At 39.2% G+C, this 20,250-nt stretch overlaps 1 protein-coding gene across 3 annotated transcripts in view; it reads right to left on the bottom strand.

Moving 5' to 3' along the window:
- LOC122562211 (dual specificity mitogen-activated protein kinase kinase 6) overlaps positions 1-17,416 on the bottom strand; it is a 141,115-nt gene extending 123,699 nt beyond the window's left edge. For 2 of the 3 annotated variants that reach the window (XM_043714911.1, XM_043714912.1), the window contains exon 1: positions 16,878-17,416. In XM_043714911.1, the coding sequence (XP_043570846.1) occupies positions 16,878-16,896 (19 nt within the window). In that variant the 5' untranslated portion in view covers positions 16,897-17,416. Of the gene's footprint in view, positions 1-15,193; positions 15,254-16,877 lie in introns of all 3 variants that reach the window. The other variant, XM_043714914.1, reaches the window with a different exon arrangement.
- Between the last annotated feature and the right edge of the window lie 2,834 nt (positions 17,417-20,250).

Consider the following 20,250-nt stretch of genomic DNA (forward strand, 5'->3'; position numbering starts at 1 on the left):
ATTTCAAGGCAGCTGTCAGGCTCATTTTGCTTTGATGTTTCAGAAATCCTCTTAAAGTAATAACTAGGCATGATATGTCATGGCTAAATGAGAAAGTTTACGCTGAACTGGGTGGAGAAGTGTGATATACTCACAGCAAGAAAATAATGAATGTTCTGGAGTTGTAGTTCTGATTAACAATTTAAAATACAAGTGGCCTTCAAAAAAATAAGCCTCCCCAGACTGGACAAAGGAAAGAAAATCGAGGCAGTAACCCATTTATTATATACAAAAATGTCAAATTAATAATTCCAAAAAAGAAAATATAAAGTATTTCTTTGAGTCTGTCTGTTCAAATTGCATTATCGCGATTCCTTGCTTAAATACAGAAATATTCTGACTTTATCCTATTATCACAAACAATATTACAAGTTTAAAAAGTAAACAGTAGTTCTTTTGGCTCCTAAAGAACATAATAGAAGTAGTAATACTATATTCAACGTACTAACACAATTTATATTCTCGTCACGAATAGCTCTAAAACAATACAGATGACAACCTGTCATACTAACATACCAATTTAAAACTAGATCTAAATCCTACTCTTAGTACAACAAATCACAAGAAGTCATGTATTAAAAAGTGGAACAACAAACTTGCTGAACTCTTAGGGTGTGAGTAATAACCATTGCGCTGCTAATCAGTTTCTGTTTATTTAGTGAAGGCTAATGCCCATTAAATGCCACACTTAGAAAGAGCTTTAACACAGTAAGTGTGTGAACATGCCACAATTTAAAAACCATTCTTAAAAATAAGCTAAACCATGTGATTTTGTTTTATTACATTTGTTTAATCTAAAATAGCAATTTTGTAAACTAACCACTACATCATATTTAAAATGAAACATGAAAAAGAGTGAGTTCATCATCTCAATTTCAACTATGTATACACGTTAAGAAATTTGAAGCCTTTTCCTCTCAAAGTAGATCCAGCAGGAAATGATGGGGCTTGTTACACAAAGATAATTACAATCCTGTCTGTCACAGACAGACTCAAAGAAATGCTGTTACTGAATGAACCGGCACAGCACTGGCCATATTTTGACAACAGATAAACATTATCAACAGAAAGTCATGCATTGATTGATAGCTATCCTAGCTTATAACTAGTTATTATGGTTTCTTTTGCTCCTTACATTTCAATTAATGTCCAATCACAGACTCCCTGCTATTCGTGGCTGATGGTGGCTACAGAGCGGATGCCTGTGAGAAATGCAGTTGGCAGATGAAAAAGGAACCACACTGCGGCCAGGATATATTTACAGTACATTGGGAAGAGAGCCTTCGATCTTACCTCTCACACATTTGCTATGACTTGATATCAGGAGGTGTGAATCACCAGTTATACATCTTACATAGTTGGCCTCCTGACAACCAACTGTTCACTCTCTGATTAGGAACCAGAGAACAATTCATTCAGCAGGATGTTTGCATTTTAGAACAGAAAACAGAACTTGAAAAAGTCCATCGCTGTCTAAAAACCCATCCCAGATACTGTTTATTCCTTACAAATTCAGAAGAAAATCAAAAGCAAAGATCAAAACAGATGCCATTGCTGAAAAAGAAATCTGAAGACAGGAGAAAACAGAAGAGAAAGAAAATCATTAACATGCCATCAGGCTCAATCTCAAGTAATCTGAACTTGTATTTGACAATTGACTGTGGGAGGCTTCATGTTTTGTGGGCACTTCACTGTATTAAGTTCCAGTATCAGAAAGGGCAAATGGGAAAGACCTGTGGTGTAGACAGGAATAAAAAAATAAAGGTGATATCAGGTTTTGCAGTTGTACAAGTACTGTTGGAAAAAGCTTAAATTATGAAAGCCCATACAATCACAGAGGATATGGAGCAATCATAAAAAATATTAGCAGTGCTATTGTGATGTTTTCATTCTTTCAAAACTATTCAGCAAGAGACTACAAATGTGGCCTATGTTGAAGTTAAAGTCTTCATGTATGCATATTCAATAAACACTAAGAAAGGCAACAAATGGGCAGTTCGTATCTCAGTTCACAGATGTACAAGAAACCTGGGGACAGGATGCCTTCTGGTGGCATTGTGGCCTTGAAAAGAAAATTGAGAACAAAAACAAAATCTGAAACATTTTGGGTTCAGTAATTGCTGGGTAATCTGAAACAAAGCTGCAATAAAATTTGCTAGCTTGCAGTAAATCAGTATGAACCATGTGGTCTAGACAACTGGAGACAGATCAGAATGGAATTGAATATCACTGTAATTTGACAAAATAAGCCACAGACATGGCTCCATCTGCCTACTACTATCCTGGTAGGTTTATGATTCATTCAATCTCTCTTTCCCACTTGCTCACGATGTTCTCAATTTCATTTTGCAACAATTGCAAACTCAGAAGTCTCAAAGCAAATGCAGCAATTTTACTGAAATTCAATTCCTTATAAATGCCAAAACACAAATCTTTCTTGAAATCCACTTAAATTTTTAGCTACACATGACAGAACCTAGGGCTCCTTTAGTGAAATGTCATTTAAAAACAGAGAAAATGCAATCAGACTGTTAGAGCTCTGTCTTGCAAAGCTTGTCGTATCAGATCCCACTACCAACATGATATGGTCTCAGTGCTGCCCTCTAGCTGATGTAATGAAGGCTTGGTCCTTTGTGAGGACGATGTCTTGAAGTTCATTAACAACACTAATTATTTACGTTAATTTCAGAGACTTATGCATGGTCTTTGTTCTATGCTTACTGATGTTACCTTACGTTACATATGCATAATGTCTGACTGAACACACTGACTCCATTGTACTGAGAACCTTACTCATGGTGAGGTGGGTATCTAAACACAGGAACATCATGTGTTGTGTTGTCAAGTAACTGTCTTAAAAGATACACTGTCTGTCTAATCTGGAATCTATGCAATGTGACAACATATTCTTTTTTACCTTTAAAGGCAGAGGGATATTTTCCCTTTATCACATGCAAGGATGCACGTAGACACAAGGCCTAGATCTTCCAATTGCCAAATACCTGTTTCTGCAGAATGGATGGGAGTTGAGTGTGTGGATTCTGTGGAATCCCCAACAGCACAGACTCTGAGGGAATAACCCAGGAAATTGAAGATTCTACAGGGCAATTTCCCTAGCCCGGAAAATATCTTTTAAACAATTCACAGGGATCAGCTGCAGTTAAGTAAACTCAGGAAATGTTACAGACAAAAACAGAAATGGTTGGAAAAGCTCCACTGATCTGGAAACATCTGTGGAGTGAATTGAGTTAACGTTTCAGGTCAACTGACCCTTCCTCAGAATAATGTTTAACGTGATCCCCCAACCTACCATTAACACTCCCAGAGAGCCCAATACGCCAGACTCTGACCCAGCTGGGGCAGAAAATAAATCAGGAGATAGAAAAGGTGCGTAAGAAAGGCACTATTACAATAATCATGGGGGAACCTCAATAGGCAGGTGGATTGGGAAAAATCAGATTGGTAGCAGAGCCCAAGGGAAGGAATTCATGGAATGTCTACAAGACTTTTTTTTGTGGAGCAGCTTGTGGTACAGCCCACTAGGGGCAATTCTGGATTTGGTGTGGAGCCAGACTTGACCTTCAAATGAAGGAAATCTTAGGGAGCAGTGACCATAATATGACAGAATTCACCCTGCAGTTTGAGGAGAAGAAGCTGGAATCAGATGCAACGGCATTACTATTGAGTAACGATAACAACAAAGGCATGAGGAAGGAGCTAGCTGGAGTTGATTGGAAGGGCAGCCTGGCATGGAAGATGGCGGAGCAGCATTGGCTGAAGGTTCTGGGGGTAATTCAAGAACCACAGCAGAAATGCATCCCAAGGAAGAAGAAACATACTAAGGGGAGGATTAAGCAATCATGGCTAATGAGGGAATTCAGGGACAGCATTAAAGCAAAAGAAAAAGCATACAGTGTGGTTCGGATTAGTGGGAAGCCAAAGGATTGGAATCCTTTAAAAGCCAGCAGAGGATGACCAAAAAAGTAATAAAGGGGGAGAAGATGAAATATGAGGGAGCTAGCTAGTAATCTAAAAGAAGATTGCAAGTGTTTTTTCTCAATACATAAGAGGTAGGAGTGAGGGAAGAGTGGGCCACTGGAAAATGAGGCGGGAGAAGTCAGACAGGTTGCTCTGCCATAACGAGTGTTTCGTTAATGCAAATTTGCTGTAACACCATTAACAAATTGGGGACACTGTTTCTAAAGCGTGAACTTTTAAAATGCGTTGGCTGTAATGTGATTACAGTGCCAACACTTTAAACATGATTTCTAAGGTGTGACTTTTCTATAATGCAGGGTTGCACAAGAATGCAACCATCGCATTACAGAAGAACTACCTGAAATGGGAAACAAAGAAATGGTGGAAGAATTAAATAGATACTTGGCATCAATCTTCACAGTGGAAGACCCAGTAGCATACAGGACTTTATTTATTCACAGGATGAGGCCATTACTGGTTAGGCTAACATTTGTTGCCCATCCCAGAGGGCATTGAAGATCAACCAGTTGCTGTGGGTCTGGAGTCACATGCAGCCCAGACCAGGTTAGGATGGTAGTTTCCTTCCCTAAAAGGACATTAGTGATCAGATGGGTCTTTCCTGACAATCAACAATGGTTTCTTGGTCATCATTACACTCTTAATGACAGATTTTCATTGAATTCAAATTCCCAGTCTGCCCCACCATTCAATCATTGCTAATATTTTTCTCAATATCATTCTCTTGCCTTCTCCTCATAAGCCTTAATCTCCTTATTAATCTGAACTCCGTCCAAAAGACACTTAATGATTTGCCTCTGTGGCAATAAGTTCCACAGATTCACCACCCTCCTCCTGAGGAAATTCTTCCTCATCTCAGTTCTAAAGGGTTGGCCATTCACTCTGAGGCTGTATCCTCCAGTACTCATCTCTGCCACTAGTTGTAATATTCTCTCCACATTCACTCTATCTAGGCCTCTCAGTATTCAGTAAGTTTCAATGAGATCCTCCTTCATCCTTCTAAACTCCACTGAGTACATAGGCAGAGTCTTCAACCGCTCCTCATATTATAAACCGTTCATTTCTGGGATCATTATTGTGAACCTCCTCTGGATCTCCTCCAAGGCCAGCACATCCTTCCTTAAATACACAGCCCAAAACTGCTCATAATATTCCAAATGCAATCTGACCAGAGCCTTATACAGTCTCAGCATTCCATCCCTGTTTTCGTACTCTAGCCCTCTTAAAATGAATGCTAACATTGCATTTGCCTTCCTAAATGCCAACTGAACCTGCATAAAAGAATCCTGAACTAGGACTCTTAAGTTGCTTTGAAAAGTAGGAGGCTTTTGCCAGTGGATGTTATTCATGTAAAAAAAGAGCACTGGCAACATTTTGTTTCCTTGGCAAGAATATAATGGAGAAAGCTCAGTAAAGTTCCTTGCCTATATCATTCAAGAAATTAGGTTTCAGTGAACCAGCAATTGGCATGACCAAGATAACGGACATGATCTGAACCATTCTATCATCCCAAACCTGGAAAGGACAGATTGTGTGGCAGACAATATGCAAATGCAGCAGAACAGAAAGTAGTTAGGAATTCAAAAAACAAATCGCATGATCAAGATAAAACAAGGATTTCTGCAAAAGTCATTCCAATTTCCTCAAAGTTAGTGAAGTGTATGTGATGACAGCAATTCTATTCTTGATTAAAGCAATGACCAATTGTAATTAAACTCCTAATGAAGCAAGTTGCTAGATACTGACAGTGGTCTCAATGTAATCAGAGGTAGCCTTTGTCGATTGAATTAACAATCTAAAACGGAGGTCCGAGTAAGTTAGTTTATTTGATTTATTGTTGTCACATGTATTGAGATACAGTGAAATTTGTTGTTTTGCATGATATACAGACAGATCATACCATATAAAGTGCATCAAGGTAGCAGAACAGAGTGCATAATAGAGTGTGACAGTCACAGAGAAGATGAAAAAAAGAGAGACAGAGAGATCAGCATTAACATTTGAGAGGTCCATTCAAAAGTCTGATAACAGCAGGGAAGAAGCTGTTCTTGAATCTATTCATACATGTATTCACACTTTTATATCTTGTGCCCAATGGAAGATGGTAGAAGTGTGTATAACTGGGGTGGGAGGAGTCTTTGATTATATTGGTTGCTTTCCTGAGGCACTGAGAAGTATAGATGGAGTCCATGGATGGAAGGCCGCTTTGTATGATGGACCGGGCTGTGTTCACAACTCTCTGTAGTTTCTTAAAGTGTTGGGAAGAGCAGTTGCCATACTGCAGCATGATGCATCCAGACAGGATGCTTTCTATAGTGCATCTATAAAAATTGACAGGAATCTTTGTGGAATTGCCAAATTTCCTTAGCCTTCTGAGGAAGTAGAGGTATTGTTGTGCTTTCTTGACCATCGCATTAACGTGAGTGGACCGGGACAGATTGCTGGTGATCGCCACTCCCAGGAACCTGACCCTTTTTCAACCATCTCCACCTCAGCACCATTGATGGAGACAGGAGAGTGCCCTCTACTCCGCTTCCTGAAGTCATTGACCAGTTCCCTTGTTTTGCTGATGTTGAGGGACATTATTATCCTTACATCATGCCTCTAAGCACTCTATCTCTTACCTGTATTTTGGCTCAGCATTGTTTGAGATCCAATTTATAACAGTGATATCATCAGCAAACTTGTAAGTGGAGATGGAGCTGAATTTAGCCACACAGCGGTGAGTGTATAGAATGCATAGTAGGGGGCTGAGTACACAGCTTTGTGAGGCACCGGTGTTGAGATTATCATGGAAGAGGTGTTGTTGCGTGCTCTCACAGATTGTGGTGTACAGATCCTCAACTTTCTGACCCAGTTACAGAGGGGGGGATGCCAAAACCTAGGTCTCGGAGTTTAGAGATAGGTTTGTTTGGAATTACGATGTGAGAGAAAGTGAGGACTGCAGATGCTGGAGATCAGACTCAAAAAGTGTTGCGCTGGAAAAGCACAGCAGATCAGGCAACATCCGAGGAGCAGGAGAGTCAATGCTTCAGACACAAGCCCCACATTATGCCCTGAAATGTCGACTCTCCTGCTCCTTGGATGTTGCCTGACCTGCTGCGCTTTTCCAGCACCACACTTTGACCGGAATTATGGTGTTGAAGGTGAAGCAGTAGTCAAGACAAGGAGTCTGACATAGGTATCCTTGTTATCCACATGTTCCAGGGATGAGTGCAGGGCCAGAAAGATGGTATTTGCTGTGGACCTGTTGCACTAGTAGACGAATTGCAAGGTATCAAGTCAATCTGGGAGAGTGGAGTTGATGAGAGCCATGGCTAACTTCTTAAAGAACTTCACAATTATGGAGATCAGAGTCAACAGTGTCATTGTTGGGCAGTAGTCATTCAGGCACGCTGCATGTTCTTTCTTTAGCACTGGGATGATGGCGGTCTTTTTGAAGCAGGGGACTTCAGATCATAGTAGGGAGAAGTTAAAATTGTAGACTGTTTGTACAGATGAAAAGAGTCATGAAAGGAGGAAGAATCACTGTGAATATTCAGACAGACTTAATAGCTAAAATAGCCAAGAACAGCTTCCTCTGGAGGGTAATTGCACTGAGTATCATTGTCATTTTGTGGTACACATTTTATGGGATCTTTTCAGTCTATTTATATTTTATTACAAAGATGTACTTTTTGACTAATGCATGACCCAATTTCTCTTTAAACTGAGTCTTGTAGCCAGAAGTCTGGCAGAGACAATTCCCTGGCTATGCCGAGTTAGCCTATGGGAGGGGGACTAATCGTTAGGGTGAAAATGGTAAAGCAAGCAGCTCTACCTGTGGGCTTAGCGTCCCTGGGTTTGGAAAAGCCAAATTCCTGCTCCTATTTGTCCAGTCCCAGAGCTGAAAGCATGTCAATATGAATATCAGGCAAGAACAGATTAGAACTCACTTTCCAGATTCACTGTGAAGGATACTGTAACAGGTCACATGATCCAGCAAGAAACAAAGCTTTCAAAAACATTGATAGAAGAAAAATATGAAGTACAGTTTAAGACAAAAAGCCAAGTATGATGGCAGTCACGTGACTTTAAATGAAAGGTTATTATAATTCCATCTACCCCACCCCAACCTCCCCACATCAGTTGATGGCAATAATAGACATCTGATCCCAGTACGATTGTGGATCGGTAGATCATATGTTGAATCTTTGCTGCTGGTTACAGTGGCAGTTAATTCCTGAAATATATTCACACAAGGCTGAAAATGTTCTTTAACAACAGAACATAACATTACGACAAGTAGAGAACTCTTAACATAAACATGAAAACAAAGTTTCAACCATTTTCCAACAGCTCTGTAACAGAGATTTGATGCCAAGGAAATATCATTCCTATATCAGATTTTTAATATCCTTAATTAATTGATGCTTTCCAATTTTCTTCCCCTTGCACTGTTGATTTTTTTTTAATTTACAATTCTTTCTGCATCTGTTAGCATAAATATTTCACTGTTCTGAAGATCTAATATTTTCAATTCTAACTATTTGAAGATTTCTCGATAAACTCTCCAGGCTTGGAAGCTCCACAGACTAGATCACTCTTGGTGAGCTAGCTGGTTCCTCAGAACAGTACTGAGGGATTAAAAAAGGTTAGGTGAAAGTGAGGCCTGCAGATGCTGGAGATCAGAGTCAACATTAGAGTGGTGCTGGAAAAGCACAGCAGGTCAGGCAGCATCAGAGGAGCAGGAAAATCGATGAAGGGCTTTTGCCCGAAACGTCGATTTTCCTGCTCCTCGGATGCTGCCTGACCTGTTATGCTTTTCCAGCACCACTCTAATCTGGATAAAAATGGTTGCTCACCCATTAAGAGAAAAACTGTTCTCTTCAGAAACTGGGAGTTCAGTTCAGAATCAACACCTTAAACCTTCTAAAATCAAACTAAACTAACTGCCTTAATGTGCTCAGTTGATCTGCAAGAAACCCAACAGGAAAAACATTTCATCAATAGTTAGTTAAATAACACTATATTAACACTACAGGGTTCTCTCAGACATTCTAATGCAACCACCTGTTTTCTGAACTATTCAGGTCACTGTTCCAAATCAGCCTTCCATCCTTTTAAAAAAAAAAGGACTTCTCATAATCAACCTGAATCAGCCTCTACTTCAAAATCCTATGCAAAAATATGACATATAATTTACACTTTCTATCACAGGTTACATTGGACAAGTTCAAATGAGGACATTCAAGTTTCGGCTTTTTAAAATTTTAGGCCTGCATGACTGGGAACAGTTTCAACACCCAAAAAAACCTGAAAATAGTAGTGTCACCTCTACATGAACCTAGAACCACCAACACACTTGGCTGATTTGATAAGCATACAAATCGAGAAATAAATGAATGCACATATTATTAAACTCAATGTTATGAGCTTCCAAATATTTCACTGTCTAATATTCCAAATGCTAGACACTGTGTTTAAATCAATTCTATAATGAGCATCAAGTGGGTGGTGGAGTGGTAATATCACTGGATTATACCCCTGATCCACAGGCTGATGTCCAGGGGAACATAGCTTTGAATGTGAATTCAAGAAAAAAGATGAAATGAAAAGCTAGCCTAATGGAAATGGACATAATGTGTCAAATGTTGTTGAAAACCATCTAGTTCATTAATGCCCTTAGAGAAGGAAATCTGCTATCCTGGCACACATGTAACTTCAAACCCACCACAATACCGTTGACTCTTATCTGGGGATAAACAATGAACAATTCCGTTCAATTTTTGAAAATGTTGCTAGAAATGTAAAGTTCATTTAACTTTATAAAAGATGAGTTCCAGATTTAATTCTGACACATTCAAATCTGTATTTTAGAAGTCAATAGCAAAAACTGATTTATATAGAAATTGTAATTGAACTGCTGGGATTAAGATGTTGTAGCATCAATTTATTGGACGTATTTCAGATTATTCAGGTTTCAAAGACACAGGTTCACATAATTTCACAAAAATTCAAGTTATTGTTTCAAATTGAGGGAGGGTGAAGAAAACAAAGTCAGGCAATGCTATTTTAGGATGAGGATGATAATCACACAGGTCACCTGAACCAGTGAGGCAGACACACAAATACAACATGACTCAAAAAGGAACTACACAAATTTCTGTCAGCAAATAAAGTTCAGGATGGCTAGATTTTATACGAAACTGAATGAAAAGGCTGGCTGGGCTAATGGACTTTCTTTTTAATAATGGACGAAAAGTGTTACTGATTTGACGGTCAGAAAATGTTAGTATGAGATAATCTAACTCTAGTTTAAAACATGCTAAATGTTACAGTACTGTCACTGCGATTCTAATCAACACCATTACGTTTGTGATATTATGCACATTGCCATCATTTCATTCCCACTTGTACAGGGAAACATTAGCCCACTTGTAATCATTTTATTTTACATCATAACAGTGTGCATTATACTTGTATTCAGTTTTAAATTGGACTGAACCAGTTGAAAAGTTTCGCTGTGTTGTCTTATAGTGCCAATTTTTAAACAAGTAGTAAGGCCCAAATTTTCTATCCAAAAACACAACGTGGACAGTACAGCACTTAGTAGGAATATTCTTTAAAATAAGACCACACAATCATTGCAGGACATTAGGAAAGAGAACAGCAACATTGTGGTAGGTCAGAGTGCTGCAATTATATAGTCTATGTATTCAATTTGCATTCTAAATATTCAATTTGACCACTTCTCCTTGCTTATATTGAAGATATCTGCTTTTAAGTCATATGCAGGTGGTATCCAGGTTGCTAACGGGTTCCATCCATAAGTACATTCCTAAGCCAACTTGTATGCAAGTGGTAACACAATAAAATAAAATGATACATGTTTGCAGGTCAGATCATGAAAATTAAACTGAATACACCCCTGCATGGGAAGCTATTCTTTAAGGACAAGGTTCATAACTCAGCTGCTTGTAAATCGGGGACCACCTGTACAGTGTTGATATTCTGGACGTAGGTTTGCTCGCTGAGCTAGAAGGTTCATTTTACGACGTTTCATCACCTTACAAGTAACATCTTCAGTGTGCCTCTGAATGAAGCACTGGTGGTGTATCCCACTTTCTATTTATATGTTTGAGTTTCCTACGATTGGTGATGTAATTTCCTGTGGTGGCATAGTTTCCTATTGTGATGTCATTTCCTGTTCTTTTCTCAGGGGGTGGTAAATGGGATCCAAGTCAATGTGTTTGTTGATAGAGTTCCATTTGGAATGCCATGCTTCTAGGAATTCTCGTGCGTGTCTCTGTTTGGCTTGTCCTAGGATGGATGTGTTGTCCCAGTCGAAGTGGTGTCCTTGCTCATCTGTATGTAAGGATACTAGTGAGAGTGTCCTGGTGGCTAGCTTTCTGCCTGTTTGTCCAATGTTGTGTTTGTTATAGTTCTTGCAAGGTATTTTGTAAATGACATTAGTTTTGCTTGTTGTCTGTATAGGGTCTTTCAAGTTTATTAGCTGCTGTTTTAGCGTGTTGGTAGGATTGTGGGCTACTATGCCAATGAACACAGTCCGCCCATTTCTGAGCAACAAATCCAACAATCAGACAAAACACGTCCAGAAACCTGGGCCACTCTCCTACATCAAAGACATCCCGGAAATGACTGCCAGACTACTCAGACCCCTTTGGATACAGAAATGGCTCAAAGTAGAAGACAGAGGGTGGTGGTGGAGGGTTGTTTTTCAGACTGGAGGCCTGTGACCAGTGGAGTGCCACAAGGATTGGTGCTGGGTCCTCTACTTTTCATCATTTATATAAATGATTTGGATGTGAGTATAACAGGTATAGTTAGTAAGTTTGCAGATGACACCAAAATTGGAGGTGTACTGGACAGCGAAGAAGGTTACCTCAGATTACAACAGGATCTTGATCAGATAGGCCAATGGGCTGAGGAATGGCAGATGGCATTTAATTCAGATAAATGTGAGGTGCTGCATATTAGGAAAGCAAATCTTAGCAGGACTTATACACTTAATGGTAATGGTAAGGTCCCAGGGAGTGTTGCTGAACAAAGAGACCTTGAAGTGGAAATTCATAGCTCCTTGAAAGTGGAGTCGCAGGTAGATAGGATAGTGAAGAAGACTTTTGGTATTTTTTCCTTTATTGGTCAGAGCACTGAGTAAAAGAGTTGGGAGGTCATGTTGCGGCTGTACAAGACATTAGTTTGGCCACTTTTGGAATACTGTGTGCAATTCTGGTCTCCTTCCTATTGGAAAGATGTTGTGAAACTTGAAAGGGTTCAGAAAAGATTTACAAGGATATTGCCAGGGTTGGAGGATTTGAGAGGCTAGGGCTGTTTTCCCTGAGCGTCAGAAGATGAGGGGTGACCTTATAGAGATTTATAAAATCATGAGGGGCATAGATAGGGTAAATAGACAAAGTCTTTCTTCCCTGGGGTTGGGGAATCCAGAACTAAAGGGCATACGTTTAGGTGAGAGGGGAAAGATATAAAAGAGACCTCAGGGGCAACCTTTTTTACACAGAGGGTGGTACGTGTATGGAATGAGCTGCCAGAGGAAGTGGTTGCGGCTAGTACAATTGCAACATTTAAAAGGCATTTGGATGGGTATATAAATAGGAAGGGTTTAGAAGGATATGGGCCAGGTGCTGGCAGGTGGAACTAGATTGGGTTGGGATATCTGGTCGGCATGGACGGGTTGGACCGAAGGGTCTGTTTCCATGCTGTACATCTCTATGAAAATGGTATCCACTTCACTGTCAATTGTATTCAGGCGTCATGCATCAGCCAAATAAACAGCAGCAGGAAATTAAACCAAAATAAACCAAAGAATGCTGAGAATAAAAAACAAAAATCAGAAATTGCTGGCGAAACTGAGCAGGTCAGGCAGCATCTGTGGAGAGAAAGTGGAGTTAACGTTTTGGGTCTACTGACTTTTCTCCAGCTCCAGCTGGAAACGTTAACTCCACTTTCTCTCCACAGATGCTGCTTGACCTCCTCAGTTTCTCCAGCAATTTATGATTTTGTGGCAGGAAATTAAAGCTTGGAGCTTCTGGAAGTATGAACCTAAAAAAAGTATTTCTAAATGTTCTGAAATTAGAGGAACTAGAAAACATATCGACCACTAAATGGGCTCGTTTCATGTATAATCCAAGAGCCTAAATATCAAAAGGTAAAAATGAACACCTCTAGTTTACTGAGGATTTGAAACTGAAACTTAAAAGAGATGTCCAAAAATAGTGGGATTTTCATTGGATTAATTTTGATTATATTAACTAGTTTGTGTTACCAAACATAGCAGACAGGACCGCCTCATTTTGAGCAAGCTCAGTTACTAACAAGTCTTAAAACTTTCTGGCTATTAGTCCAATGCTAAGCAATCTCAACTTTCCAAAGTCTTCATTATCAGAACCACATGCACAGGCTTGATGCGACTTGATCGTTGAAAACTCACTTAATTGGTTTAAAAAGCCATGTTAAGACCTTCAAACATAAACCGGTGTTTAAATAAGAGGACTGAAAGGAGTACAGTACTAACATCTGAAGGAGCTATAACATGATGATAACAGCTAAACCACCCACTGCCTGCACCATTAAGTTGCATGTTCCCTCACCATGGATACACACAACACGGCCTCTTATTGACAGCTCATTTCAATAAGATTTGCCTGAAGGATTTTAGTTCTCATCTTAACCTTTATAGAAATAAAGTCCAACTTATGAAATTTTACAATATTTCAATCATTGTATTCAGTACAATTATAAATTATGAAACAAAAAATTTTACTGGGAGAATATTCCTCCAAGTGCTACTACAGAGGGCAGAAGAGAGGCAATGACCTAGAAGTACATGACAAATAGATTTCAGCTTTAGCTCATTTTGGTGCAAAAATTGCCTCATATGCACAGAAAAGAAATTAAATAATCATTTCCAGGAACTCATCATTAGGACTCCTTCAAATATAGTGTGACAAAAATTATAATTAACACAAGCTGTTTGTAGTTATTTTACATTAGATCTGAAGTACAAATATCCTCAGTGGTTTTACTAATTGAGAAAACCAAATTAGTGTCAATCATCACTTTCCTTAACTAAATATAATTTAATAAGCCATTCATTTTCCTAATGCTGCAGTCTTTGGCTAAAATATAAGGTTAATGTGGCATAGAAATAAAAATGTTATTCATGTTAATTAGAATTTTTAGTAAAACCTAGAATTATTCAACCATGTTTAAATGTATTCTGTTTCCTCACTATATTATGTTACAAACTCATTTCCATCAGCTACTTCACTGAATATGCACAACACCTGGATCCATTTCCCACTGTGGGTATGCATCAGGCTCAAAGATGTCACTTCAATAAAGGAAAAATACAGTTGATGCTGAAAACCTGAAGAGTCAGACCAACTTGAAACATGAACTGTGTCTGTGCGTGTCTCTCTCTCTCTCCCTCATAGATGCCACCAGACCTGCTGAGTTTCTCCAGCATTTTCTATGTTTAGAGTCATAGAGTTGTACAGCATGGAAACAGACCCTTCAGTCCAACTTATTCATGCCAACCAGACATCCTAAATTAATTTAGTCCCATTTGTCAGCATTTGGCCCATATACCTCTGAACCCTTCCTATTCTTATACCCATCCAGATGCCTTTTAAATGTTGTAATTGTACCAGCCTCCACCACTACCTATGGCAGCTCATTCCATACACATACCACCCTCTGCATGAAAAAGTTGCCCCTTAGGACCCTTTTAAATCTTTCCCTTCTCACCTTAGACCTATGTCCTCTAGGTTTGGACTCCCCCACCCCAGGGAAAAAATCTTGACTATTCCCCTATCCATGCCCCTCATGATTGTATAAACCTCTATAAGGTCACCCCTCAGCCTCCGACAATCCTGGGAAAATATCCCCAGCCTATTCAGCCTCTCCCTACAGCTCACACCTTCCAATTCCTTTTGTGTCAATGATGTCACTACAAATTACATGATTGGAAAATACAATCACCTAAATTACCCAATTCAACAAAAAACTATTAAAACAAAACTTACTCGTCAAATTTAATTCCTCAACCATGATCATCAAAACCAATTATCTGATCATTTATCCCGCTGTTGTCACAGGAACTTGCTGTGCAAAACTGGCTGAACTGTTTGCCTACCTGAACAACACTACTACACTCCGGCATTGTCTAGTTGGCTGTGTCATGGATTAGGATATCCTGTGGATGTGAAAAACACAGGTGCAAATAGATAGGACAGAGGTCGTGTTACAAATTTCACGATCGTTTTAATAAACAATTTAATATCTAAGATAGTTCTGAAAATGTTGTAATTCCTAATGATCATAAACATTTCCCAGTATTGATAATTCCGTCTTTAAGTCTAAGACATGGTGTTGAGTCTACTCCAATTGGGACAGGACTGCCTCGTTCGAATGATCCAAAGTCATAGACTGTCAACACAATAGACTCAGTCACGTAGTAATAAATGGAATCCAAAAGGGAATTGAAGTAAATAAAAAGAGGCGGGGGACATAACCCATACTAAAGTACGTAAAACAGTAACTAGGAAATATGTCATCGTCATCCTTTCCATGGGTTCACATAATTCAATGGACTTGAAGCAAAAGTCCCATAAATGCCGAAGCTGATAAAATCTGGCACTGAACTTCAATTGAAAGATAATGCACAAGTTGCCAACGAAGACGATCAGACTATTACAGTCTGGACATGGGCTAAATACGACATTGCTTGTGTAAAAGGTGCTGTACCCCACCTCTCATTTGGAGTTTTCAGCGAACATTTCAAATAAAAACAATAGAACCTTGTTCACTCCCCTCACTAACATCCTAAGCACAAATGAATAAAGAGGTGGTGGGATTTGTTTATGGATGCGGGTAATTATTCAAAGCAAGCGCTCCTTCCAAAGATGACTTGTGGCTAAAAGGTTTCTTTTTCAAAAAATAAAAGAGTCACTGAAAGGTGTCCAGGGGCTGCGATTCTGAATGGGCCACCAACAGAGTTCCAGTGCGAGCCATGGAGGGGGGTTGTGTCATTGAATTGCTGGCGGCGACAGATGCCTCCAGCCTTTGTGAGTTGCAGGCGATAAATGGTCAATTCACACAGACATGACAATTTTTCCATGTTTGAGAGAGCCGAACTCTAATATTAGAATCTTGTTTTTTAAAATGTGATTGTTTCTCTACAACATCCATGCCAGAGTGTTGCAAGTGACGAATAATCACTAATATTAATGCAATCGATAAAGAGACACTTCTAGCCTAGTTTAGAATTCGATATGCAAATATATTATTGATAGCGTTATATATTTCAACTGAAACGTAAGTGTTGGTCGATTTTTTTTGCAAATCAGTAAATTACTTTAATTGCAATTTTGTTTGACTCATGCATTTCGACTTTTTGTTTCGACGGACTGCATGTTTGTAAGAAGTTAATACATTTAAATCGTGTTTAAAAGAAATGCTTTCAATGCAAATTACAGTGGCGTGCAGTTTCTCATGGATTCAACGCATTTAAACACTGACCCCCTTTACGTAATATATTAGCACCTCGATCTGTTTGCAAAAAAGCACCCTGAGCTTAGTAATCGGAATGCAAATACGTCAGTGACCAGCTGAACAGCAAAACCCAGCCTTAGGATCCTCTGTCTGCAAAATGCAAATTCAGTGTGTTCAGCTAAAACAGGAAATGCAATCAGCTCTGCAAGCCTTGAAACTTAGCACTGACATTGCAAAGCTCAAGGTGCACCAATGCATTTTGCATTAAGCACAGGTCTTTTTGCATTCTACCCAAATATCTCTCCATATATCTGTGCAAACCTTACCTCCTTTTGACAGCGACATTTTTTTCTTTTTTTTCCCCCTGCTGGGAGGGGAGGGGGAGGGGATCACAAAAGACTTTGCCTTTTCAGCTTTGCAACAAAGATGCAAAAGCTTGCTGCTTCCCAATTTTCATCCACCTGGGAATCCTGAGCGATTTTTTTGCAGCTGCGAGCTATGCAGAGGGAATGGCCGTTTGCATAACTCGGAAGCAAGCTGCAAGCAGCGGAAGATTTGCAAATGCAAAAAGCTGTTCGGTAATTACGGAGCTGCAGCTACATGATCGGCCGGAGCTGAGTTCACCAGCTCCAAACTTCTCAGCGTGTCATCACGTTCTTCCTGCTGGAGAAGAAAGCATTGTGGGAATTGTAGTCTACATTTTGAAGGAACTTTATTTCAAACCCGGGAAGAATCTTTCATGCAATATACTTGGAGCTGTTGCACGTTACTTTGCAAAATGTTCTTTAATAAAAAAAAATGCACCAGTTAACATTTCAATATAGTGTTGTTGCCTGGGAATGCAGGAGATGCCAAACACAATCCAGTCCAGAGTTCAGACCTCAGCACAGAGGCATAAGTAGTTCATAAATGTCAACTGTACTCATTTCAATTGCTAGTGTTATTTCAATCCCGTGCGTTTTGTTACTTTACACAGACACTTGTGCAGGGTTTGGTTTCGTACCGTGCAGTTCGGGACAGGGTGCCCAGGCCGGTACATGTTGCTGTTTACTCATTTATTATTTCAGTGGCAGTGTACCAGTACGTTGAGTACTGTGTTTCTTTGTTGCACTGCTTAGTATTGCATTTTACATGGAAAAGTGCGTTTAAGAAAAATAAACAACCATTGCAAATTCTCCGGTGTGGTGTCAGGGTCTCTTGTTAAACAAAGCTTGACATAAATAAACGCTTGATAGATCAATTTCTTTTGCAAGATCTGAAGGGTGAGGCAGAAATGAGCCATTTTTCTGTGAATTTAATGTGCTATGTTATCTGGTCTGCTGGCGATGTAATTCCAATCCATTGCAAAAATGAATTTTTGGAATCATCCATGCAGCAAGGGTTAAAATATGCGATTATTCTCATTTTGCTGTTGCGTGTTTGTTTTTCCAACAGAGCTGAAAACTGGTTGTAGCTAATATTCAGCCTGGCCAGCATGGTAGCTATTTGTCCCCATTTACAGATTGCATTTAAAAAGCAAAATTCCAAAGGACCAGTAAAGAAGAAAACAGCACAACCTAAGTTGTTGCCATGACAATGGTTTAGTTAAATCAAAGCCAATATTAGAGCTTTTACACACACACTGCACCTTTTCAACCACAAGAGTGAAACTAAAATGATCTTCAATAAATCTCCAATATGGCGCTTGTGTAGTGACATAATAGCTGACTAATAACCACAATTAAACACATTCACTGACTTGCCTACTTTATAAGCAAAATTAAGATTGGAAAAGAACTCTAGTCATGACATACCATTTTATTCCATTAAGATTTTTATTAAACAAGTCCACTTAGTGGTACAAATGTATTTTAATTATGTCATTAAAATAAACTTTTATTTGAGGGATTATTTGAGAGTTTTCCACTGATTGGTCTGGCACACGAAGTTCTCAACAAATCTGTTCACGATTCTGAAATTAGAGGGTCTGTTCTGAATCTCACACGGCGTCCAGGAACCAAGCTGGGAAACTGAGGTGTGAGAAAGAAGGGGAAACCTTTTGAACCAATATATTATTCTCACTAAAAGTTTAATTACAGTAATTATTAAATGTGTTAGTAGTGTCAGATAATGGACAACGCTAGATCAATCTTCACTTGCATAATTTAGCAATTTATTTAATATGGGTAGGTACAGTAGCTATGAAATATCCCCAGTTATTCATAGTCACAGTATTAGCAGACCTTGTACCTGACTGGAGGTGAGATTTACGCAGCATCTCAGAAAATCTTATTTTCCCAATTAAATTGAATACCGAAAACTGCACTAATGCTTACCTACACTGATTTATTATCATATTTCCATGCGCACAGGAAAATAAAGTTACAAGTGAATTGCTCCACTTCAATGCAACTACTTATCTAAAGAGGCTGTGAGCTATCACCACACAGTGGTGTCACACTGCTATAGCTGAGAAATAAAACAATTTTTAAACAAACCTCAGCAAAAAATTCTCTTGCAAGAGATTCATTTTGGAAACGTTTACATAAGTACAGCCATTGCAAAGTAAAACACAATCATGTCACTAAACCTGAACTGCGGAAATTGAAAGGCTATTGAATTCTGTTCCCAGTTGAAATGTTATCTAAAAAAATTAAAGTGCAGTCATTTAGTTGGATTTAATTCGATTGTTTTTTTTTCCCTGTATTCGAAATGTAATTCAACATGGGCAACTCGTGACAGTAACCACAAAAAATGTCGAAGGCTGTGTTTGCAGAAATATCCTCAGGAAATCACAATCTGAAAATGCCACATAGTCATTCAGAAATAAAAGGTCCACTCCCAGATTTACAAAGTGTGGTAACTTTTCATTTGTTTCTCCATCTGGCTATTTTTGAATGTTTTTCAGGACAGACCATTGGCAGTGTACTGTGTGACAGCATTGGGTAATGAGACTGCGGTCACATTTTTCACCCAGAAGGTAGTAGGGACCTGATCCTGAGGAACATCAGCTCACTTCTGAGAGGGTTGGTAGAGGCAAAAACTCTCAAGAAATTTTTTGTAAAATACTCAGCAAATACGTGTGATATGCCTTTAAGGAACATGCTCACGATAAAACCAGTGTATCATGGGTCATGACCTAACAGTATAATGCACTGGGCCAGGTTGAGAGATCTGTTGGGAGGCTGGGCTGCTGAAGACCTCTTGTAGTGCATTGGTAGTGTTCTTACCTCTGAGGCAGAAGGTTTAAGTTCATCTCACCTGCTCCAGAGATGTGTCGTAACATTTCTGAACAGGCTGATTTGAAAATATTGATGAGAAGATTTAGATGGTCTTTGTCAGGATTTGGAACAGTTCTGTGGGCTCTTATGGTGCAGTGATAGTGTCCCTGTCTCTGGACAAAGAGGCCTAGGTTCAAGTCCCATCTGATCTAGAAATCTGAATTGATACCTTTGAACAGATTAACTAAAAATAACTATAATTCTCACAGTCTTGATCTTACTGAGCTCTGGACCCTTGCAGCATGGCATGTTGAAGGAAGCATGCCACAGTACCTCCCAAGTTGCTTAGGTTGAGTTCAAACACACAAATATGTGTGATTGTGCTATACATATGCAAGTACCAGCATCTGTAGTAAAAATGCATTGCGTTCCTCAGCACTGTATAACTAACATCTCATATTTATGCTCTAGGAGCTAACATAAGTGTGATAGGCATAGA

Source organism: Chiloscyllium plagiosum, chromosome 24 (genome assembly GCF_004010195.1).
Source record: "Chiloscyllium plagiosum isolate BGI_BamShark_2017 chromosome 24, ASM401019v2, whole genome shotgun sequence".
Classification (NCBI taxonomy): Eukaryota; Metazoa; Chordata; class Chondrichthyes; order Orectolobiformes; family Hemiscylliidae; genus Chiloscyllium; species Chiloscyllium plagiosum.